At 37.0% G+C, this 24625-nt stretch overlaps 1 protein-coding gene across 1 annotated transcript in view; it reads left to right on the plus strand.

Moving 5' to 3' along the window:
- Positions 1–20665, plus strand: part of cntnap5a (contactin associated protein family member 5a) — a 181014-nt gene extending 160349 nt beyond the window's left edge. The window contains exons 18-24 of the mRNA XM_066685845.1: positions 905–1144; positions 4373–4597; positions 12492–12625; positions 13204–13288; positions 14438–14641; positions 18709–18783; positions 20401–20665. Of these exons, the coding sequence (XP_066541942.1) occupies positions 905–1144; positions 4373–4597; positions 12492–12625; positions 13204–13288; positions 14438–14641; positions 18709–18783; positions 20401–20597 (1160 nt within the window). The 3' untranslated portion in view covers positions 20598–20665. The remainder of the gene's footprint in view (positions 1–904; positions 1145–4372; positions 4598–12491; positions 12626–13203; positions 13289–14437; positions 14642–18708; positions 18784–20400) is intronic.
- Positions 20666–24625: the final 3960 nt, after the last annotated feature.

Below are 24625 nucleotides of genomic sequence, written 5' to 3' on the forward strand. Positions count from 1 at the left end.
GCATGTTTTTAGCTTTAGCTAAAAATCTTTAGACACCTGTTCATCCAGCATTTCTTCTAAAATGATTGATATCAATAGGTAATTTGGCATTAGTTACTTCAGTAACAGCCTTGTATTGATATTGGAACATGTCTGTGAGGATTTGTTGGCATTTAGCCAAAATTAGTGAGGTCAGGTACCTGATGTTGGATGATTAGAGCTGATCACACACACAGCACTCCAGGTTGTCCCAAACACCATCACTCCACTACACCACAGCCCTGTTCATGGGAGCTTTATGCCCCTCTGGCTGACACTTGGCCCTTAAGCTCAAGTGACTGTACACATTAACTAATAATATGTTGGATATACTCAGTACATTTAATATTTGAAGTCTGACCTGTTTAAACTGCACTGGCAAGCTGTTCATTGTTGCTAGATTGAGCTTAAATACATGGGTGGAATATATTGCATAACTCTTTAAATATTTAAATTAGGTGTGGTACAATAGCATTAATAATATATACTGGAAAAGACTCTTCTTTAAATCTAACAAACTGCATCTAATTTATTATTATAAATAAAAATTATAATTTCAAATTTTGTATTTATTTTAAAATGAAAGTTAAATAAAATGTAAAAAAACACAATAATAATTTAAATGTAATTAATTGAATTATATTATATAAAAAAAAATTCATGCCATATAATTTATATGAAAATAAAACTCACTTATAGGTGACACATCTGCTGCTCCTAAGGATTTGGACAGTTACCTGCTGAGTTGCTCAGGAGTGGTCAACCATAAAAAAAAAAAAAAAAAAAAAAAAAAAAAACTCAACCTTACAGTTCATGGAGGTTAGGCTCTCTTTGGCTGACTCTTACACAGTTGTTGACTGTGACCCCAATGTCTTCCATTTTTAAGGTGGAACAGCTTCTAGACAGAGGGGCTTCCTTGGCTGCATTCGAGCGCTGGAGGTGAACGGCGTGAAGTTTGACCTGGACGAGCGAGCGAAGATGACCCCAGGGGTGAGCTCAGGCTGTCCAGGTCATTGCAGCAGCTCGGCGGGCTTCTGCCACAACCGCGGCAAGTGCATCGAGAAGAGCAGTGGCTATGTCTGTGACTGCACACACTCTGCATACGGAGGACCTTCCTGCAAAGAAGGTACAGAAAGAGATTCTTCTTGAGATTGTTTGTTTGTTTGTGTGTTTCTAATCAGAATTAGAATAGATGTATTTCTCCATGTAAGGTAAATTAATTTGAAAAATAAAATAATACAGTAAAAATACACAGAGATCCATGTGAAAGGAGCAACAGACACTCACAGAACTCCATAAAGTCCCCAGAAACACCTATAGAAGACACTCTGGAGCAATTGTATATGAGTCAGTATCATAACAAAACCTCCAAGTACCACCTATGAGTCTTATCACAGAGCCAGCACCCCAGGTTTTTCCTTAATTTTGAAATAATTATTCTAAACTAAATACTAAAAATCTGCATGATTACAGGGGTCTTTGTATCATGAAGTGGTTCTTCAGATTGATTGAGAATGTGCTATAAATGGTTCTATAAAGTGCCATTCAAAAAAGGGTTCTTCTATGGTTACAGGACATTGTAACTAGTACAGAATTCTTGCTTAGTTTCTTTCTATTTTTGCACCTTTTCAGTTCAGGAGTATTTCTAAGTGTGTTCTTGGGCTTGGTCTCTGTGTTTTCTCATTTCAGCTTTGCCATTTAATTTAATAAAGCCCAAAATGCTCACCTCTGTCTCTAGCCCCTGCTTATTTCCAGAAGGAAACCGTGGCTTTCTTTACATGGAAAAAGCAGGGCAACACCCTGCACCTCCACCCCCTTCCCCCCAACCCTAGATGTGTTAACTGCATTTTTTGTATTATGTTTTATTTTTCTTCAGTCACTAAATGTCAGAATACACGCTACACGTACGGAGCATTTCACTGCACAGCATCCACTTTAGGGGCACCTCTCAGATTATTAATCAAAAAAATAAGACAAAAGAAAATCTCAGAACAAGAAATGAAGTGTTATTCAGAAACTCCTAACTATGAATCAGACACACAAGGCTAATTATCGAGCATTTAGCATCAGTTCTGTGTGTTCTCTGTCTCTTTAATGAACATCACAAGAACAATCTGATGAAATATTCAGAGCTTCTGTTTTTACAAGACTGTAAACAGTAAGCTAGGGTAATTAGCGTAGACTGCTATCGACTGGTATTTGCCTCAGGTCTCACCTTCCAGGCGTGACGAAACTGAGGAGCAACACTTTTATCAGGTGTTTATGTATAGAATTGGTGCAGTTTTAATCTGGGAAAATACATTTTGCCCTGGTCTGAAGGCCCAGTTCTGTTCAGTTCTTTATTTATTTATTTTTTTAATGAAGGTATTTTTCTGCATCTTTCCAAAGATTTTGGTGATTTTTTAAAAAGTTTTTTTTCTCTCTTTATTTCTGTTCTTAATTTGTTGTGAAAAAGGGGAGGAGTTGACATTTTTTGTTTGCTTTGACAACCCCCCCCCCCCCTTAATGTCTGGTTTTAAATTGGTTTGACATGCACCTTAAGTAAAGGTGTTACTGTTTGAAATCTGAAAAACAAAGTTACCTTCCTTCCAATTTTTGCAAAGCAGAGAAGCAGTACTGACTGCCTTAACCTTGCGACACATCTGAAATGACTGGATCTTTTGATCCGCTCTCATCCTAGAGAGGAGCATCCGGCTTTTGGCCTTTGACTGTTACAGAAGAAGAATGAAAATATAGTAAATAATATTTAGAAGACCAAAAGGGAATGATGGCCAGTTTGCAGCTCAGTTAGTATTACTCTTACAGTTTCTGCATTTTCAATAGAAAGAGACACCCAGGAGCAGGGCCACAAGCCTAATGTAACTATGCCCAAAGCCAGCTGTCAGCTGGAGATGTATAAAACCCTCTAACTCTATATATATATATATATATATATATATATTTTTTTTTTATTTTTTTTTTATTTTTTTTTTCAGGGCTGTGAAGCCCTGGAACTGTGTTTTCTAAAGTAATAGGGCATCATCCAACCTCTGGTGTATGTGTGTGTGTGACCCAGAAGTAGCCATCCATCCTCACTACCTCACCTCTCTAAGGCTGTCATTATTTATTTAGTGTATACAGTATGTATTTAATGTAAAGCCTTGTTAGAAGAGCAGAAGCTAAATTTAGGCAGTAACTGTGTAGTTTGAATATGTTGAAGTCTGTCTTTTGCCAGTATGAAGGCAGTGGTCCTTTAGACCAAGTGTTTTTCATAATGTGACATGATGTCTACTGAAGACCTGTCATGTTTCTTTTTGTACTTAAGACTGTCCCTGTCACTATACGTTACACAGAGCACATCCATCCCACACTAAATATATTCTGTACAGTGTGATAATTTATAGTGTTGTGTAAAAGTTTTAGCACCCTGGGGCAAATTACATGCAAATTTGAAAGTGAAAAATAAGTCCTATCCTCTAGAGCAATGGTTCTCAAACTTAGACCAAGTACCACCCATTATCTAATCAAACACAGCAGACTTACATATAAATTTACCACTTATCGTTTTAGTAACTGAGCTGAGCCTAGCCATGAAGTTGAAGGGACTAGATCAGTGAGCTCAGTGATCTGGCTCTGCATCCGTTTTGTTATAGTACATGGGTACATGGTTTTAGTCTAGTCATCTCTTTGGCAAAATTCTTCACACATTTTGTATGGCTTACCTGTTCCTACAATCCACAACTGGGGTGGCAGTTATCTTTATTATGCATATGCACTGCTTCAGATCTTTAAATTGATATTTGCCACATTTTTTTAAAAAAAACAAAAATGAATTTAATTTAAATATAATTAAATTATATGATTATGAAAACTAATTTACTCATGAAATCATACATTTTCAGATGTATTCTGATATACCACCTCAGGATGCTTCACATACCACTTTGAGAATCACTGCTCTAGAGAACTAATTTTAAAATAATTAAAAACAATTATTAAAATGTTAAAAATAAAACAATTATTCTCTACTTATCTATGTATAATAATAACATTTTATTCTATATTTTCACTTATTTCATACTAAAATATAGAGTAAGTGTTCCTGATTAAATGGCCAATGACCTTAGTTTAGAGGGGGATTTACAAATAAACTGGCAACCCAGCAAACTGAGCAGCTGTTTCTGTTTTGTTGAGGACACTATAATGTCCCTGTTTTCCCCCACAGTGATCTCCTCATATTCAACGCAGCATTATTTGTGGTTATTGAACAGTGAATAACAGCAGGTGTGTGTGGGTGTGTGTGTGTGTGTGTGTGTGTGTGTGTGTGTGTGTGTGTGTGTGTGTGTGTGTGTTTGTGTCTTTTGTTTACCCCCAGAGGTATCCGTGTCCTTCGAGAAGGGCTCCTCAGTGACCTACACCTTCCAAGAGCCCTTCTCTGTTATGCAGAACCGGACAGCTCAGTTTTCCTCCACCTCCTCCACTTACAGCAAGTCCAGAGACAACCTGGCCCTCAGTTTCCTGACCACACAGAGTCCCGCCATGCTGCTAACCATCAATACCTTCACACAGCAGTATGTGGCAGTCATCTTAGCCCACAACGGTAAGGGTACATCTAGACCATGCTTTATTGTCATTGTGGGTATTTTATTGAGCTAATTTGGTTGTAATTTAAGTGGCTGTGTGTGATCGGCAGTTGGACGATATTACTTTAATGTGGCCGATAATGAAATATGCAAGAAGGAGAGCCAGAATTTATTATGTATGAAAGTAAACATGTCAATCTCACAAAGTAGAATTGGGGGGGGGGGGGGCACGTACCTGATGCAGAAGTGAGGGTATATTATCCAGGCCAGTCCACAGAGGATCAGAAGCATCCGCCGAACCAGAAAACCAGTGCTTCAGTGTACCGGGGGGGTTGGGGTGCTTTGGTTTACACCATTCCAGCAGAAACTTCGATTTCACATGATAGGCTTAAGCTTGTGGGCAGCTGCTTGGCCAAGGACAGCCATTTCATGAAGCTCCCTATGTACAGTTCTTGTGCTGATGTCACTTTCAGGGGTAATTTGTAACTGTAATGAACAAGGCATAAGGATGAGCATTTTTACATACATTGGCATATGTTATTATTAGTATTGTTATTATTAGGTATAGTGAATGTAAGCTCATTGGACATTTCTTTTTTTTTTACCTTGCATGTTAAAGTGGTTAAAGATGATCAGGCTATAAATATCTGTGAGGTGTTCAATGATTGGGAAGAGGTGGTACAGTGCAGTGAATGTCTCATTCAGTGTGTGGAAAATGGATGGCAAAGTAGAAGTGTGATTGCATTTGGGTGCCACAGTGAACTTGCAGGCGCATTGAGGTGTATAGCTCGAATGGCAATGGCACAAATCCCAGTCCTCAGAATTTCCAGAAACATATTTTTAGTCAGTGACTGTGTTGTTTTTAAAATGTTGAAGCCGTTTTTTTTTTTGTTTGTTTTTTTATTCATAATATATCATGAAATCATGTCCCCACACTTGCCCACTCTTTTGTACATCAATGAACATCAACCTACTGATAAGACAGCTATAATTGTTTAATACGCACCATAATTTAGCATTGACATTGTCATTGCTTTTTATGTAGCAGTACTTAATGCAAGACAAGACAAATGGGAGAAAGCAGCATTATTATATTCACCTTCAATATTGCACAGTAAGTTTGAACTGATTAACCAATCAAATATTCATGACTCTCATATTGATAGTCTCTTTCACTAATTAGACTGAAGTCACAAGGCCATTGTTTTATGCTGGTGACTGCAGTATAATCATTAAGCGTTCCAAATGTCAGTTAGCTCCAACAGTCATGCAGTTAAAACAGTTCCTCTGTAAATGAGTGTAGCCGCACACTTGAACCCATCAAATGTGATTTATGTTGCATTAGAATGTCCCTCAGATGATTGTGTATTTCATTCTGCCAAAAGCTGATGAGTACTCAATTGCTTCGTTTGGGAAAACAGCTTTATATAAGCTTTTATTATTATTATTATTATTATTATTATTATTATTATTATTATATTTGAGTTATTTACACTTATATGTATGGCATTTGGCAGACTGTATTAACTTGAGTGAATTACAGTTTAGGCATATTACATGATTTATGTGAGGGTAGCTTTAGGAGTCTTGACCAAAGACACATTGTTATAGAGAAGACATCATCAAACTGTCTCAATCTGGGCTAAATGACATGATGAGAATATGAATGAGAGGTCTTTGTTTTGAGGTTTAGAATTTAGAAATTTTAGCATTTGGTCCTCACAGAATTTTAATGAAATAACCCTTGTGTAGAATATAGTGGTTGCCAAGATGGGAATAGAATCAAACTCTAGTTTCATACTTAGAAGGGTGAATTGATGTTTTTATGGCATTTAGCAGATACTCTTAAACAGAGTTCTGAGTTCCACAGATTTGTCATGCTAGCCTAAAATAATAATCAAATAAATAAACAAAAGTAGTGCTAGGAGTCTTTCCCAGGGACTCTTAATGGTACACTGGAGTGTATTTGCCCAGGCTGGGAATTAAACCAAGGCCCTGTCCACACTGATATACTTATTTTTTAAAACAAATATCTTCCTCTGATTGTTTTTCAAAATATCCCTCTTCAGACAAATATGAAAACATTATGTCATTATTATAACAGTCCAGTAGGGGGACATAGTTCCTCTTTAAGAGAGATATCAAAACACCACAGAGCATGAGAAGAAAAAAAGTCACATCATACTCCCAGTGTAGTAGATTACACATGTCATGGAATAACAAATCTAGATCTTAATAATCCATCCATCCATCCATCCATTATCTGTAACCGCTTATCCAATATTAGGGTCGCGGGGGGTCCAGAGCCTACCTGGAATCATCGGTCGCAAGGCGGGAATACACCCTGGAGGGGACGCCAGTCCTTCACAGGGCAACACAGACACACACACATTCACTCACACACTCACACCTACGGACAATTTCGAGTCGCCAATCCACCTGCAACGTGTGTTTTTGGACTGTGGGAGGAAACCAGAGCTCTTAATAATCCAATATATATATTTCTAATACAAATACATTTCATTGTTTATATTTATTCATATGTGGAAATTTGAAAATCTAGTGATATCTGAATGCATACATTGTAGCTTTATGACTCATGTAATTCACTATGTAAGGCATGAGGAGACAGGCACGCTCTGTGATGTCAGCTTTTTCCGAATACCTTTGTTTTCCACATGAGGACAGTGACAATGAGAGCTTTTTCTAAAAAACATTTTAAGTTACCTAAAATGCTGTTTTGTGTAGACAAGAGGCCAAACACAGACATTTTTTTTTAAAATAAAAGGATCGGTGTGGATGGGGCCTAAGCCTCCCACAAGCAGGGCAGCAGTATTAACCATTATGTTATGCCAAACACTAATGTAATAGCTGATGCAATGGTAAAAGGGGTCAAGGTAAATTGATTACTAATAACCAACACCAAACAATTTCGAATTCCATTTGCAGGGTACTGATATCTTCTCTGTGTTTGCAGTGTCCTTGGGTTTCTTGAAAGGGGCTTATAAATAAAACATTATTGTTATTATATATTACTAGGAGATTGCTGACAGCCATAGCTGCCCATTGCTTGTGTCATGGTCTGTTCGCTGTCCAAATTGTTGCAGTCCAAAGAATAGCATGTTTCACCAAAATAGCTTTCTAGAGAAGGAGGGAACCCTCCTAACTTTCAATGGAAGTCAAGGTTAAAAAAAATTCCAAGTAAATTTTTACCATTTCTATTTGGTCCATTCATCATTTGAATGGAGCAAATTTTTACACATTGTGAAGGACAGCTGCTGTGTTCAAATTATATTTTCCTTTGGACAGCGATAGTATATATAAAATGCTACAATATTTTCTGAAACATAATAAGCAAAGATAATAGGCTTTGCATAAAATCAGCAAGTCTGCTGTTGCAAATAATCTGAATTGTTATACTAAGTTTGCTTGATCCAGATGCAAATTCCCACTAGAGACTGAAGAGTGTGAGAAATTGCCTTTAGTCAATGGGGAAAAAGATGAAAAGAAGCATGGGACTAAACTCTGGAACTTAGCATTACCTTAAATTACCTCCGTGTTTAGTATTTATAGGTTGAAATTTGATTTGGGGGAGCTGCAAAAACTAAAACAAACAAGACATGGAGATAAACAATAATGCAAGGAGTATAACACCAACTAACTAAATAAGTAAACAGTTTTAAAGGACTGATTCTTTTTCACATTATGAATCAACCCTTTTACTGGCCTATGTTAACTATGTAGAACTTTCTGTGCTTAAACATGCCTTTCTCCATGTGAGTTGGACCCACTCTGTGGAGCATAAGCTGATTTATTTAGGGTCTACAAACCTATTTCTACTAAATGGGTTTCAAACATGGATGCCCTCGTGTACAGAACCCACTCTATGGAGCAGAAACTGGTTTATTTAGGTTCAACAAAGCAGTTTGATATTTCAGTCTCATGGTAGTTTCACTTTCTAGAAAAGGTGTCCATGGATTGTCATTAATTATAGAAGAAGCAAAGTCAACTCAACATTTAAGATCCATTCCTTGGCCCAAAACTCAGAATTCTAGCTTGAAAGAGCAATTAAGAAGATCAATACATTTACTTAACTGATCGCAGAGCAGCTGAATTACAGTGTGCAGCAATGGCATCGATCCTCTGTCAGACATCTTGGGTTGATATTCTTCAATTCCACACTTTCTTCTCTTTTTAAAATGATGGCAATCTGCAACCAAAGCCATGATAGTAAAGCCCAAAATGCCTTTACAGACACATACACAATTGAGAAAATACATTAAGACCACCTTATAAAATCTGAAGTCTGGTGATTTTTTTTAAATTAACATATTGTACAGCAGTTGAATTACTGGAGCTGGTCAAGAACACCAAGAATATGCATGTTCTACAGAAGAACCCTTCAGAGAAGTCACCTTGCAAGAGCAAATTCGTGATGCCACAATTACTGATGGAAATTTCTAGTCAGTCTCATTGGCAAGTCATAAACCAGATTAAGAATAGCTCCCAAGTGCTTTACTCATTCTTGCGAATTGTGTTCTTTAGTACTGGAATATAATTTCCGCATTGGAATATCACATTTTCCACAAGTGAACACAGTTCTGGAGTCTTAATGAAACAACTGTCAAATGCTTTAGTCAAAATAATACAAGGGTCAATCACCACGGTGGCACAGTGGGCATTTCCCCTTGTCTAAATAGCCCTGTTCAGAGCCACCAGTTTCTTCGCCATGTTTACTCAGTATTCTTATTTCTCTGAGCTCATTGAGTTTGTTTTGCTACATTAAACTTTGCTTTTGCGCTCTTATCCAGCACTGCGATTGGAGAGAGTCATGTGAGTAGGTAGGATAATTCTGGTAGGATAATTCTAGTGGGATGGTTTCCCAGAAAGGGATTAAGACTAGTCCTGGACAACACAGCATTTTGTGATGTGATCGTCCATTGAAAGGAGGATATAACCCAGGACTAGGCTTAATTTCTGTCTGGGAACTAACCCTTCATGTAAGAAGTGGTGTTGTCAGTGTTATCAAGTGATTAATCTGGAAAACTCCCATAATTCACTGTATTTACAAAGCGTAGTGACTTTTTAGCGGCTTCATCAGGAGATTTAAATACAGTGTCACTCCTGTAAAAAGATTACATTATTTTTATGCTGAAATCTTTTTAATTAAATCTCATAACTAGCTCTCATTCTTACCATCTCTGAAATGTGAGCTGCTTTTCTAAATTAAAGCTTGTGTCTGAGCTGCATTTGTGTTTGATGTTAACTCTGCCCTAAAAAATGTACTCAAGAAATTGAGACATTCTAATACAAATAACATAAAAGCTATTCTGAAATGCCACTTTGCACGTTTCATCTCTTTTCAAAGAAAAAAAAATACTAGCATTTTAACTTGCGATTAATCATGATTAATAACAAAGTTGTTGTGATGTACTAGATTAATATTATTAACTGTTTAACACCACTGGTATGAAGCAAAGCAGAATCAAAATAACAAATTTTATCTCATGTTTTCTATCTTAAGCAGCTGACTGGTTATGAACTGACTGGTAGGCTCCAGATCCCCAAATTACTGTGCTAATGCACTGACAAAGTGATCTTTAAAGCTGTCACACTATCTATGCCTAAATACTATCTCAAACTCCGCAACTAGTGAGAAGGCTTTCAGCTTTTTTTTTGTGGTTTTTGAAGCTGAAGCTTTATTTTGCATAAAACTACATGTGCATACAAAAACGGAAACTCACTGCTGATGGACACGGGCTCAGTTCCCCTGAAGTCAGAGCTCTTTTGTGCTAAATCCAATCACTTGTCTGATTCACGGCTGTGTAAATATTGAAGGAGCACGCAGGAGAACGCTATCCTTGGTAATCCTCGGCACACAGGAGCAGTCAGGCAGTCTCTCAAATGCTCCGCAACAAACCTCTTTCAAGGCTAAGAGGGAATTTCAGAATTGACCCCGCTCCACTTGATAATACAAAGCCCCTTTGTCTCACGGCTGTATGCGTGTAGGAGGGACACCTAAGTGCATGTTGACACATTCAAAAAGCTCCAGGCTGCACTGGAATTAATATTTATAAATATTTTACCAGGGCCACTAGGATCTCTCTTTCTTTCTCTCTCTCTCTCTCTCTCTCTCTCTCTCTATATATATATATATATATATATATATATATATATATATATATATATACTTTCTCTCACCACCTTATGCAATCCTCTTCTAGGCCGCCCCTCAGTGTTCTTGTAAAAACTGCCTTTGGATGTTTTATCATACCAAAAACCTCCAGAGGACCCTCAAGACTGCGTCGGTGTGTCTTCAGCCTTTGCTGAAAAGTCCATTATTCACTCTTGGAAGAAAAGCATTTTTCTAACCCAGAAAAGGCAGATCTCCAGCTTTCTGTTATTAGACAATATCATTACATATCATACAATATCATACAAGCATTATTATGAAGGTTGGGCACAGAAGCCAATACTTTTAAGGGTAATTTGTAATATTTGTAACACAAAATGCAAAACTGGCCATGGCAAAACAAACAAACAAACAAATAAACAAATGAATGAATGAATGAATGATTCTCCAATGATAAAGCTCTTAAAATGACAGCACACTCAAAAAATTGCAAACCTGAATTCAGCTGTATAGTATGGCTTACCAAAGTATAAAGTTTGTATGTTAGAAATACAGCTTTTCCTCTGTTATCTATATGGATGTTTAAATTAAACGATGGCATATGCAGTATTAATATCTCTGAGAGTGCCGCTGCTCCCCAAGAAATGTATACACTATTAAAACTATGATGCCAAATATATAATTACCACACATGACTAATGTCAGGATCAGACTTCACGGATTTAGCCCGATTTGACATGATTTATTCCAAATTGCCTCTTTGTAACACCCAGGAACAGGTCCACAATATTTTTTTCTTTTAGGAACACAAAACCCCCAGCAGCACACAGCGCTTTTTTTTGCCATGATTGACCGTTTCTTGGCCCTCCTCCCCGATGACATCTGAACTCATGCAATGACGCAAAGAAGAGTGGTCCGGGTCAAACATGTAGTGTTGCCAGTCTCCCGACTAAGACACGGCTCAAATTCATAGTGCCAGTCATACATAGTGAATTGGATATCTGCAATAATTTTCATTTCATATTCTGGTTCAATGTGAATGGTACCCAACACAAAGTATACGTTTACTGATTGCTGATGTAGTCTAGGATTGCTGGTTTAATCCCTGGTGATGTCTCATACATCCAAGACTGGGATTCTAAGAAAGTTCTGTGGACTTCTTTTCCTTTCTCTCTTTCTCTCTCTCTCTCTCTCTCTCTCTCTCTGTGGGTGGGTAGGATAGCCCTCTTTTCTCCCCACATCACACAATGCTAGCCAGCATGAGCATCTGTTGGCTGACATAACATAATTCTTCTCCAACGACATTGCATGTTCAAAAAAGACAAGTTAGTTGGCCTTAGAAGGTACTAAAAGTGCTAGCCACTTTTACCGCTACAACTAGAATTTCTCCACCTAATCTACAGCATATACGTGATTAACCTAGGCAGCAATCCACACAAAGACCTTCAGATGTTTGTAGACACTTCTAATGATGGAATTCAGACATGTAATTGTACAGTTTGTATAGCATTCATAGAAAAGCCTGACCGTGAGTATTACACCCTGAAACAAATTATCCAAATAGCACAATGCCCAATGCCAAGCATCAGATACAAGTGTCTGAAACCACTGAAGCAGTGGAGCTATGTCTTCTCCAAAGATGGAGCAACATTTGAGTCAGTGTTATCCTTGAGGAAATGAAGCACTCCTAGCAAAATTACTACCAAAGAGACGATGAATAAACATAGGTGTATTTCAGGACTTTGAGGATTAAATATACTGTTGATTTCCTCCTGTAGGGAGTCTGCAGATTTGGTACCGGCTTCATAAAGAGCAAAGGCCCACTGTGTTCAGCCCTGTGCTCAGCAGTCTGGCAGATGGAGATCTTCACCGACTCCGGCTCCACAGAGAGGGAAAAGACGTGTATGTGCAGGTCTGTTACTGCTGCTCATTAATATTATTATTATTAATATAATATTATTATATTATCAATATTATTATTTTTAAATATCTTGTAAATGAGTGTGGTTATATACAGGGTGAGTCAAATGTCAAAGGACACACTTTTATCTGAATACCCCAGCAAGCAATGGGTGAGGGGATCTATATTTTTAGGCTGTCCGGAACATGGCAGCCATCTTGAAAGCCACCATATTGGATCAAGGGCAAGTTTTTTCCAATGGGAAGGTGGTCATGTTATGTCCTGTGTCCTTTGACTCACCCTGTATAATTACAACATATACAAATACATGAATACAGCAATAGTAAAAAAGTTTTTCTTCTGAAAAACCCTTTAAAAAGTCTTTTAATCCTTGATCGTATGGATTTCTTAAATCAATTGCACACTTGATTTAACATAAAGTAGTATTTATTAACCTCGGTAAAACTAGGTATCGGACAACAACTTAAAATTATACTCGACTGCCACGAGGAGAGATTTGGAAAGAATTAAACACATTCATAAACAAGAAGTAAATTTGTCATGTTTCTATCACTGTCTCTTTGTCTTAGGTTGATCAAGACAACAAAAAATACACCCTTTCATATGATACAGAATTTAACTCAATGAGGTCACTGACGCTAGGAAAAGTTACAGGTAAGATGATCTTATTTTGTCCCAAAAATTGAATGAATTTAATGCAGTGAGAATGACATATTGGTTTGAACCAAGATACTCCATGATTATGAAAATCAAATGAAAATGTAATGCTAAAATGTGTCCCTCTGTTTTACATCTATCCCCAAGCTTTCAAAAAAAAAAAGCCCTCAATAGCCCCTTAAAGTTGCTCTTTGTCATTAAGTGAAGGCTGAATCGATTTTTAAGTACACTGCTCTCCTTTACCACTGAGACGTTAATATTTTATTCAGGAACTCAAGGTGTCTGACTCTTATTCAGTGGATTAAATATTAATTTGTGTGACAAAACAAGGCTGTGTTCCTGAGAGAGCGGCAGTGGCTTTGAACAGAGTGCTACTGAAAAACAAACATTCCAGCAGTGAAAAGGCTCCGCAACCTTTAGATTTAATGTTCCGTTACTTCTGCTTCCTGCGGATATTGAGTCTTTTAATAGTTCTCTCCACAAAGTTTTACAGGAGCCTTGGTTATTTCAGCTCAAATGACAGCCACTGCAGACATATGCACTAATTCCTTACAGAAATCTGAGATACTGCCGTATCTGCACATATTGCATGAAGGCTTATACAAATGTGAATCTATCGTCTCTGTATGGAATAAAAAAAAAAATCCAAAACCTTTTTAACTTTCAATGGAAGTCAATGTAAAAAGATTTTATAAGTAATTGCAGAGCATTTCTGTTGGTCCATTCATGATGATATTTTCACACAGAATGAAGGACAGCTTGTGTTCAAATTATATAGTAAAGTAAAAATGAACAAAATAGAGATACATATTTTTTTTGTACATTGATGATATGTATAAGTGATATATGTATGACATCAGGTGTATTTCACATGTATGTAATACATTTCGAGTTATGATTTTTAACAGTTTTGTAACGTATAACTGCAATTTAAAAAGCAAACATTATCTTGTTCATTTGTCATACTGTGGTAATTGTTGTGTAAATTTAAAAATGACAATTTTAATTTTAATTTTCATAGAAAATGTATATAGTATCTATATTAAAAAAACATTTTGAATATAAATCTTATTATCTAATTCCATATATGATCATATATCAGATTTCTCTATGAGGTAATTGTAATAAAAATGTGTTTTTCAGCAGCAAACCATGCACTGGACGAGGAGGTGGCACAAGCTGGATCTAAAGGTTTTGTAGGTTGCTTTTCATCTGTCCAGTACAATCACATAGCTCCACTAAAAGCAGCTCTACTGAACCGGGGCAGCTCACTGATCAGCGTACGCGGACATCTGCTCGAGTCTAACTGTGGAGCTCTGGCTGATTTATCAACCTCTAAATCACGTTTAGGTGAGACATTATCTTTTTGCCTATTTATGATTTTCTGAGAGTTAGTATCATCAGAGATGGTTGGTTGTGACATAAAACATTCCACTGTGAAACACTGCCATGTGATGACAAGTTCAGTTTCACTGCATCAGATTCTCAGCATATAAAAACTGTTTTTATAATAATACATATGTTTCAGCAAATCAGGGTTCACAACCCAGACTTTCCGGAAAAATAAATGAGGATTGCAGATAGTCAAAGTAGAAAATGAACCTAAGAGAGAATTCATTCTGTTATATATCACAGCACATTTACTACACTCTTAAAAAATATGGTTAAGTGAAGAAAACTGGTTCTATACAAACCTGAACATGCCAAGAACCTTTTGGCATGATTAAAGTGTTGTTTGCATTATGAAGGGGTTCCTCAGATTGATGGAGAATGTGTTATACACAGCAAAATCACCAGTGTTAAATTAACACTGTGAGTGTAATAATTTAAAACTCTCAGTGTTAAGTTAACACTAATAGTTTTGATTTAACACTGGATTATTTACTGTGTAGATGGTTCTATAGAGCACCTTTTAGAAAAGGGTTCAATGTCAAGCTGGTTACAACACAAAAGGTGCCCAATACCAACTACATTTCATTTTGTGGTTAAGCAAACATTTAGAGTAAGATGCATTGTTTGTGTAGCTTACAACAAATCTGATCAAAATGAACAGATAATTTCTTTATGTCCCATCAGAATGTATCACTTCCTAGAACCATTATAAAATGACCTACAGAATTAGTAGGTTATATCTATGATGAGAACGTATTGAACACCCCCAATAGGTAAAATATTTGAAGGTGTTTCCATAGATCCACAGGAGTCTAAAAATATCAGCTTCATTTTATTTATTAACTTTAATTAAAACTATTGAAGTTGATGCCAAAAACAAAACCTTGTTTTGATTTCTTTTTCCTTTGGAGGAGATGGAGGACTTCATCCTAGCAGCTCATTTACAGCAGCCCCCGCTGAGCAGCAGAGGCCATTTTAAGTGCACCAACTCGGTCTGAGTCTGGTTGAATGACAAACTTTTTTCATTACAACTTTCTCAAACTCTCATAATTTTTTTTTCTTCTTTTTTTTTCCTTTTCAAATCTTGTCACAGTGAGCATGATGAAACTTTATCTTGAAGAAATCATAAACATATTTACTCACATGTACTGTAAAAATATTCAAGAGTTTACTTCTCTCCCAGATGGCAAAACGGTCTTTCTGGAGCTTAATTTCCAAAGGCATGTGTTTTCAGTTATAAAATATATAGAGTGAACAATGAAACCCAACATGCTATACAGGGTGATAATACAAAGCCCAACGTTATAGTGGTTATAGAAACATTTAGTCACATCTAATTCTGAACTAATCTGAACCCAGGCATTAACCATCTACAGAAAACTATGGTCAACACTCACAGGGGGAGCTCCCAACAAGCTCAACGGCCACCCTCTCAGTTGTTTAAGGGGTTATTTAGGGGGTTAAATCTGGTTGTTAGGGGTTGATGGCTTGTGTGTGTTCACTGTATTGGAGAGTGTCTCTTTGCATGGCATGGTACCCCTGCATTTCAATATACACCAAGAACAAATTGCTGCTGTCCTTGTTGCCCCACCTATGGTGATATCACAGTACTGTGAATAGTACTACATGGTCAAAAACATACACCAACAATTACATTGGGCCTTTACTACATCTGTGCCTTTGATTTGTTTTCTTAGATTGTTTGTTTTCTTAGATTATTTGTCCCTACAAAGACATGGCATCATGTTTTTAATATTCTTCTATTATAATAATTATCTCTTGAGAAAAACCTGTTTGTTTGCATCATTAAATAGAGACTAATAAACTAATTAAAATATAATTCATCACTTACTGTTTCAAAGATTTACATAAAAGAGTGGCTCTACCTTAGTGCCAGCAGCTGTTAGTGTTTTTAAGATGAGTGTGCTGTGAATGATTAAGTATTCCTCTTGGTGGGTGATGGAGAGAATATTTTGAAGGCTGTAAATCATCTGTAGATGGGACTCATTAGGGGCGTTTCCACACATGAAAGGCCGGACCAATGTCCAAACCAAGGTTTGTGTTTTGTTTAATTGTATACATTTGGTCTGGTAAATACTGGTCACTGCAATTCAGTGAGCAGACAAAAGGACATTCCTACATCCTGTCATCATCATCTACGTGGATTGCTTTTGCTTCAAACACAGATTGGTTTTAGAGGACCATGCCTCTGAATGAACAGACTTATTTCTAATTTCTAAGACACAGCCACATATATAGCTTACTTTTGCATGTTGATATCCTTATTCACATTTTAATTTCCACCTTAAAAGCATAGTTCACAATTAATTAAAAAAATATGTGCATAAAATTCAAAAGAGTTCCCTTCCCATTTGCTAGCTCTGCAGTCTGTATGCATGCTGGTAAGTGGTCTAATGTGTTTACAATGCCCAAATCAAAGGGTCTGATATGCTAGGCTCCCTCTCTCTCTGCACATGGCAGAGAACTGTCATCTGGAGGTGTTTAGATGGTGGAGAGAGATCTCCAAACACTGAAAAGCATGAAAAGAGATGATATGATGTGAAAGAGATGATATGTCTTTATTCCTGCCCCATAGCTGGGTAATATTAACTTATTTATGCTGTTTCAAATTATTTAAGGTGGAACTGACTCTAACTGCATGAAAGTAAACACAGACCAAAAGCACTACAAAACTGAAAAACTTGAATAACATGAATTTCTGTGGTACATCAAACAGTAAATATAAACGTATATAAGTATTTTTTTTCTCTCCAACATAGCATTGCACCTTAAAAGACGAGGAGCATCTGAATGTAAACTAATCAGAAAGAACAGGGTTTACTCTGTGCATTGGCTGATTAATGCCTTGTCCCAAACTGCGCCTGACTTCTCTTTGCTTTCAACACAACTGAATGCTATTCTGATAATGATGCAGTATGTTTTATGCCCTATGTAGTGTGCTACCGTGCAGTTTGGGATTAAGCAGATGTAACAGTGGTAATCACAGTTGTTTAAATCTTAGCTTTTATTCATATTTACTACAATATAAAAACCAGGACAGATTCTGGGTTAGACTAGAGAGAGGCATTAAAATATCCATCCATCCATCCATCCATCCATTATCTGTAACCGCTTATCCAATTTAGGGTCGCGGGGGGTCCAAAGCCTACCTGGAATCTTCGGGCGCAAGGCGGGAATACACCCTGGAGGGGACGCCAGTCCTTCACAGGGCAACACACTCTCACACATTCACTCACACACTCACACCTACGGACACTTTTGAGTCGCCAATCCACCTGCAACGTGTGTTTTGGACTGTGAGAGGAAACCGGAGCACCCGGAGGAAACCCACGCAGACACGGGGAGAACACACCAACTCCTCACAGACGCATTAAAATATGTTTATCAAGTAATGTTCACTGACAGCATAATATTCACTTAAGGCAGGTTCTGGTAACCAATTTAAAGGGATTTTTTTTTTTGCTCTTTTTAGAGTAAAGTCTGTGAATAAATCACCTGGACATGCACATTTCTGTCTTTTATATTGCTTCAACATCTTATGATTGGTCTGAAAGTCCAAACCTTGAAAAATGTGTTTTCACTCTGCACACAAACTGGACCTTTGTTCAGTTTGTTTCAGATAGAGACCACTTCTTTTGGTTCAGACTAGATTGAAAAGTCAGAAAGTTCACACCAAAATAGGCAACCTAGGAAACCAGTAGCAGATTTTGGGTCAGAACAGTGCCCCCCATCATTGCACTCAGGCATTGGGAACCACAAATGCAACAAGGATAGCATCCCCTCTTTAGCCTCACCAACACATTTTCCAACAACCACACCAGCTTTCCTTTCAGGCCTCCCTACTCTTCCATACCTGCTTACCTTCAGTTGATTTGCACTTTCTGGTAAAGAGTTTTACAAACTGAACTTGGTGCTGACAGTATTTACGAGCAGTTGTACAAGACTAACACTAAACATGTGGTTGGTCCTCTGATATATTCCCTTGTTTTGTCTCCGTTTGGCAGACCATGGGGAGGAGGCGGGGAAAGATAACAAGCGCCATGAAGATGACACCCAGAGAGATTCTGCAGTAATCGGAGGTGCGTTTTATTACCTCAATCTCCTTTATTGCGCCATTTGTAAGAGTCACCCGAGTGTGAAATGAGTAGTAGCTATCTAACAGGTTTGTTTTGGGTGTTTCTGAAATGTATAATGACTTTATATTGATTATGTGCAGGGTGCTGATAAGGGAACAAGGTAATAAAACACCCCCACAAGCTACAGGAGGGGATTGGTCTCAGGTGCTTTACTATTTGTTGCTCAGCCACCCATTGTTCTTTGTAACTAAGGCTGACAATATTCCATTATAGAAATGTGGATTAATAAGCCCAAATCTTAGTGTTTTCAGTCAGTTTTTTCCTTAGAATTATTTTATATTACTGTGGCCGGATTGACATTTTAGATTTCAAGCTTGTCAAATTTAAAATAAATAAATAATTAATAAACATCTGAATAGATTTAAGATGATCACTGCTTATAACTGCTAATAATAATATATTATACACATATTTTATAAACTTTGAAATATTTGGAGAATTGTGGATTAAATCTTTAAAATAAACCTTAATTCCAACTTTATAAAAGTGATTATATTTGTAGTGCCTCTATGGGAATTTTAATGACATGTTAACAACACTGTAGCACTCTATACTCACCTTGTATTTAAGGTTTCAATAATACTTGTGCCAAGTTTCCTTTAACACAGAGTTCAACATTTGAGATTTGTAAAAGACAAACTTTTATGTAAATTGATGTCTTACAGTAAATACTTAGGTAAAGTCTAGGGATATATTCTTAGCGTTTATTTGTTTCTTGTCGGATTGAATTTTCATCCAAGACTTACTTAAATAGTATTTTTATTATTAGCAGCCCTGTAGCCAATCATCATTTCAATATTGTTTTAATGAGTTCCGATAAAAGGACTAAAACAGAACCAAAAAGAAAAATATTCTCAAGGCCATTCACTGGACTTTGTGCTAACAAGATATGAGATTTCATGTTTTCATTGCGTGTTATTTGAATTTCACTGGAACACGGTTTGCTGTTGTGTTTATTAGTTCACTTAACTAAGCCTAGCTGGCTAGCTACAGTTCCAAACACAACAGAACACAGTCTCTTTTTTCCTGTTACTACAACTTGCTCTCTGACACTTAATCTGACAGTAACTCAGCAGTCAATCAAAATAGCCAGTGCACTGAGCTATATAGTAGTTTTACTAAACTGTTGGATTAAATTTTTTTTGAATGACTGATTGAAGTATTACACTCACACACCCCTGTGTACAACAGTGTATTTTCTATTAATATTTTGAGACAGTATGACAGTATGAAAAAGGGGACAGCACCCCATACTTGTTGCACATAAATTGAGTGTTTTAGCACCACCTTGTGGAGGATGTTCAGACTGCTAAACATGGCTTTGTATTTCATGTTCAGTACACATTAAGGACTAATCAGTAGTATCAGTAGTAAATTTTATAAGCATGTTCATTTGACTATCACAGACTCTCACCCAATCTAGTTTGTTCCTGCCTGGCAACCAATGATTCTGGGAAACTCTGGACCCACTGGAACCCTGATTAGGATGAAGCAGTTACAGAAAATCAATGGTCATTCATGGGTAACTGATTACCCTCCGCTTTTTTCCCTTGTCTTTAGGTGTGGTCACTGCAGTTATTTTCATAAGTCTGTGTGTGGTGGCAGTGATGGCCCACTTCTTGTACCAACACCGGCAGGTCCGGAGAACAGCCAGCATCCAGGAGAAGGAGCACAGACACAGCCTTGAAGCTGCCTATAGGGCAGAACTCCACCTGAACCACTCCATGAGAGACAGTATGAAGGAATACTACATCTGATGGACAGATGAACCTGTAGCTGTTGGTTTTTCCTGCTTCTGTTTAGTCCTTCGCACGTGTGGGGTGCGGACCATCATCTTGCAGGGTGGAGTGGAGGAGAACCTTCACTACTAAAGCCTGGAGAACATAGAGATCTGCGGTTCTAGATAGGTAGTAGCTAGTAGATAAGCCGCCTGTTGGTCCAGGGCACTGGGCCGGGGTTGTGATGAATGGTGATGGTGTTACGGGGAGAGTCCCTGCCTTTTTTGGACAGTATCCTTCTGTATGTAGCCTTGGATGGAGAGTGACCAGGTTATTGTCCAAGGCTCACCGTATTTATTTTGGGCTTAAAGGGTTCATGCAATGATCTGCAAAAATCAACACCACCCTCCTCCCCCTACTGGACTGGACACAAAGAGAACTGACTTCTTCATGAGGCACTTAGGAGTTGGTATAAGCTTGTTTTATTTATTCATGTAATTGTGCTGGGTAAAAGTCAGAAACCCTTGATTTAATTTCCAGTATTAACTGCCACTATGTACAAGCTCATATTAGGTGTACAAGTTTTTTTTTTTTTTTTTAAATGTAACATACAATTCTTGTAAAATTTTTATTTAAAATTCAGACATTCTTCCACTTTTGCCATTCTATGTTAACTGTTTTATTTGAAACCTTTTCGTTTGTAGTATTAAAAGTGGCAATTGCCATTTAATTAAACAAACACAACTCAAAAATTAAGCAGTTTGAAAATGAAAAGTAAGAAAATGTATTAATCACTGCATACATTATCAATTCCATCAAGGAACATGTGTTAATATTTTATCCAAAATTAAACATTAGTTAACTACATCTAATTAATAAAAAGACAAGATAATAGCCATTGTGAATGTAGAACATTAATGCTATTTTAAATAAAAGGACAAAAAAAAGAGTGGGAAAATGTGGAAATCTTTTTAATTAAAATTAAATGTTACACAAAAATGCTTTAAAACTTATATGTTCATAATATTTTTTTTCAACTGTCCACAAGCTTCTGTTTCCACTCTGCCTTTATTACAGCTGACCTGCTTTCAGTTCTTCAAAGAAATCTGCAGGGATTTCTCCACCCCTTTAAAATTCAGTGCAAGAATTTGGTTACATTCACTGGTGTTAAGGTCTGGGCACTTATTTGTCTGTTGTTGTGAGACCACCAGCAGCTTTGCTTTGCAAACATTATTCTTTTTTGTTTATTTCCTCTCTTCAATAACAGTTACTGAAAAGCTTCACATCTTTACAGACTCTGTGGGCTGGGTTTTCTTCCCACACTGGAAGGATGGAAAGATCCCCTTTGGACTGTTTCAGATCAGAAGTGAGAGTGGAACTTGAAGAAGCCCCATTTTCTCTAATTTATTTTTAGTTTTTTTTTTAATCTCTTTTGAACTCCAGGTCCTGATTCTGAATTTTCCCTTCTTATGCAAGGGAATTATCCTCTCAGATATACCTCCAGTAGAATGATTTACTTGAACATAATGGCTGCTTTTCCTTGAAATTAAACACAAGAACTCGAGCTTTCTGACTTTTGCACAGTACTATATTTATTATTTCTTAAGCATCTTAGAAATGTGAGTTTGAATGTGTCCATTAGCACATACGTAAAGGAAGTTTCTCTCTTATAAAATTTAGCAGATGTTGAAAGTATTTGAACACCATTTTTGCTCACACTTCTCCTTTGGTTTTGTCACACATTAGTCAGCGTAGATTCAGGGCATTTAAGATCTGAAATTGGTTCTGAAATTTAAGTTTTAAATGGTTCTTTTGGGAAAGTGTATTCTTAGTCAGAAGCCTGTGTCAGACGAGTTTTCATAAAAGCTGTTATAACAAAATGATGTGTGATGTGAAATGCCATGTACCATTAATAACGAAGGAATTTTGACACTTTTCTGTGTAGTCAAAGTCTAAAAATTTTATTTGGAATTAACGCTGCTTGTTCAAATGAAAAACAACAGCATGGGTGAATTTACAGAATGTTAAGAAAACCCCAAGCAAACAATAAAAACACAGTAACTAGGTGCATTTACACATAAAGGCCAGTTTCCATGTTGTTAGTAAATAATGATTCAGTAACTGTGACTCTAGCTGTGTGTAATATTAGGGTCATTGCCTTTTCTGTTTAGTTTCTGACCTGTTCTGCCTTTAAGTGGTCAGTTGCCGTGTGATGTACAAATTTACTGCATCGGACATCAGCTGATAGCATTCGTTCTAGTTTAAACCATGTTGTTTAAAGACCTAATCCAGAGTAACACTAGTAAATTTGACAACACTGTTGTGCTTTGGCTAAACTGGCGTCTTTAGACAGCTTCCCAGAAACACAGAAATGATGGAAAATGTGGATTGTGAGCATGCGTGAGTGTCCGAACTGTGACCTCCTCTGTCACTTCCGCCACGGTACTTTGTTTACATGCTGCAGTCACATGCAAAGTAGTAGCCACCACAGAGAAAATGAGGATAAAGACTGGTGGCTTCTTTGTCTGCCAGAGCGCAGCCTGTGCACTATTACAGAGCAACTTAACATGACAATGCCTATTGCGGTAAACAGCAGAACCATGAGTTCTCGCATTTTGGAACTGAGAAGGTCACATGACAAGCTTGCCTCATTTTCCCTTATCCTCACTACAACACCAGAGCGGCATTTCCGGAATGACCCACTTTGGAGAATGTGGTAATTCAGTGGAAAATACCGGTTTAACGTGGATTATCTTGCACAATGTATGACAAAACCAGCCTGGGCTCAAAGGGTCTGTATCCATGGGTTGCAGGTGACGTCTCAGTCTATTACAGCAGCCATATTGGGGACCTAACCTACCCCATCAAAATAGTAATATTATGTAATGAATCAATAGTGTACTAATTCAACATGGAAACATGAAACTTGTAGATGACTACAATTATTTTCAACAGACAAGACTCTGTGTCTGTGCAGAAACCATAATTGCACGACCGTCAGCGTAGAGGGTATGCTCTGAAACCAGACAATCGGTCCCCAGTATTTTGCCCAGGCAACAAAATAAATACATAAAAAATAAAAACAATTATGTGACTGCAACCCATGGATAATGTGTATGAAAATCCACGCTGAGGTATAATGTATATGGGAAATTCTGATGGCTACTCAGTGTGAAAAATCAACCCTAAACTTAACCCTAAGCCCAAACTTAACCCTAAAATCCAAAACAATCCATTTTTGTGTCACATTTTCCCGCAACAATTTACAGCACTGTTTCTCTGTATATTTCTCACTCTTCTTCAGGTATATACCAGTTTGTTTAGTTAAACAGTGCCACCAGTGGGCAGGAGCTCACTAAGTGGGCAAGATGTTTCCACGTTACAGTCATCTGGGTTGATGGTTTTAGTCATGTATGTACACATTTTTGGAGATCAGGTTTGTTTACAGTGCTGTAGTGGTAGGCAAAGCATGAGGAAAGATTTGTTTTAAAATGTATTCCTTAGTAGCCCTAATAAATAAGACAGAAAATAGTGAGTTTATGTTTTATAACTGACCATATAAAGTCAGATATATAATCGACTAAAATAGAAACGTGTGAATATATTACAGCATTAACACCATTTCAGCAGAACTACTGCCCTGTGTTTGGGGTAATGACCAATATTTCACATACCTATTCAAAGCTGCAATTATTGAAAAATTATTGACTAATGACATGGACTTTGACAATATACTTAGAAGAAAATATCATACATAATATGTTAAAACAATATGTAATAATACCACCATATTACCCAGTAATCCCCAATCTATAAAATATCAACAAATACGTGTTAAAGAAGTTAAAAACAAACATGTAAACTGTAATTCAAAACAAAATTCTAGCATTCTAAAGCTCTTTTGTCGTTTTATGGTGAATGTTGTGTAATATTTAAAAAATTACAATTATCATGGAAAGGCCTAAAAATGAAGATGTTTCAAATTATTAATGCTTTTTATTAACATTATATTTACATTTTTTATTAATTTATTTATTTTAAATAAAAAGGCAATGGTCAAAATAAAA

This window comes from Hoplias malabaricus, chromosome 12 (genome assembly GCF_029633855.1).
Source record: "Hoplias malabaricus isolate fHopMal1 chromosome 12, fHopMal1.hap1, whole genome shotgun sequence".
NCBI classification, from domain to species: domain Eukaryota; kingdom Metazoa; phylum Chordata; class Actinopteri; order Characiformes; family Erythrinidae; genus Hoplias; species Hoplias malabaricus.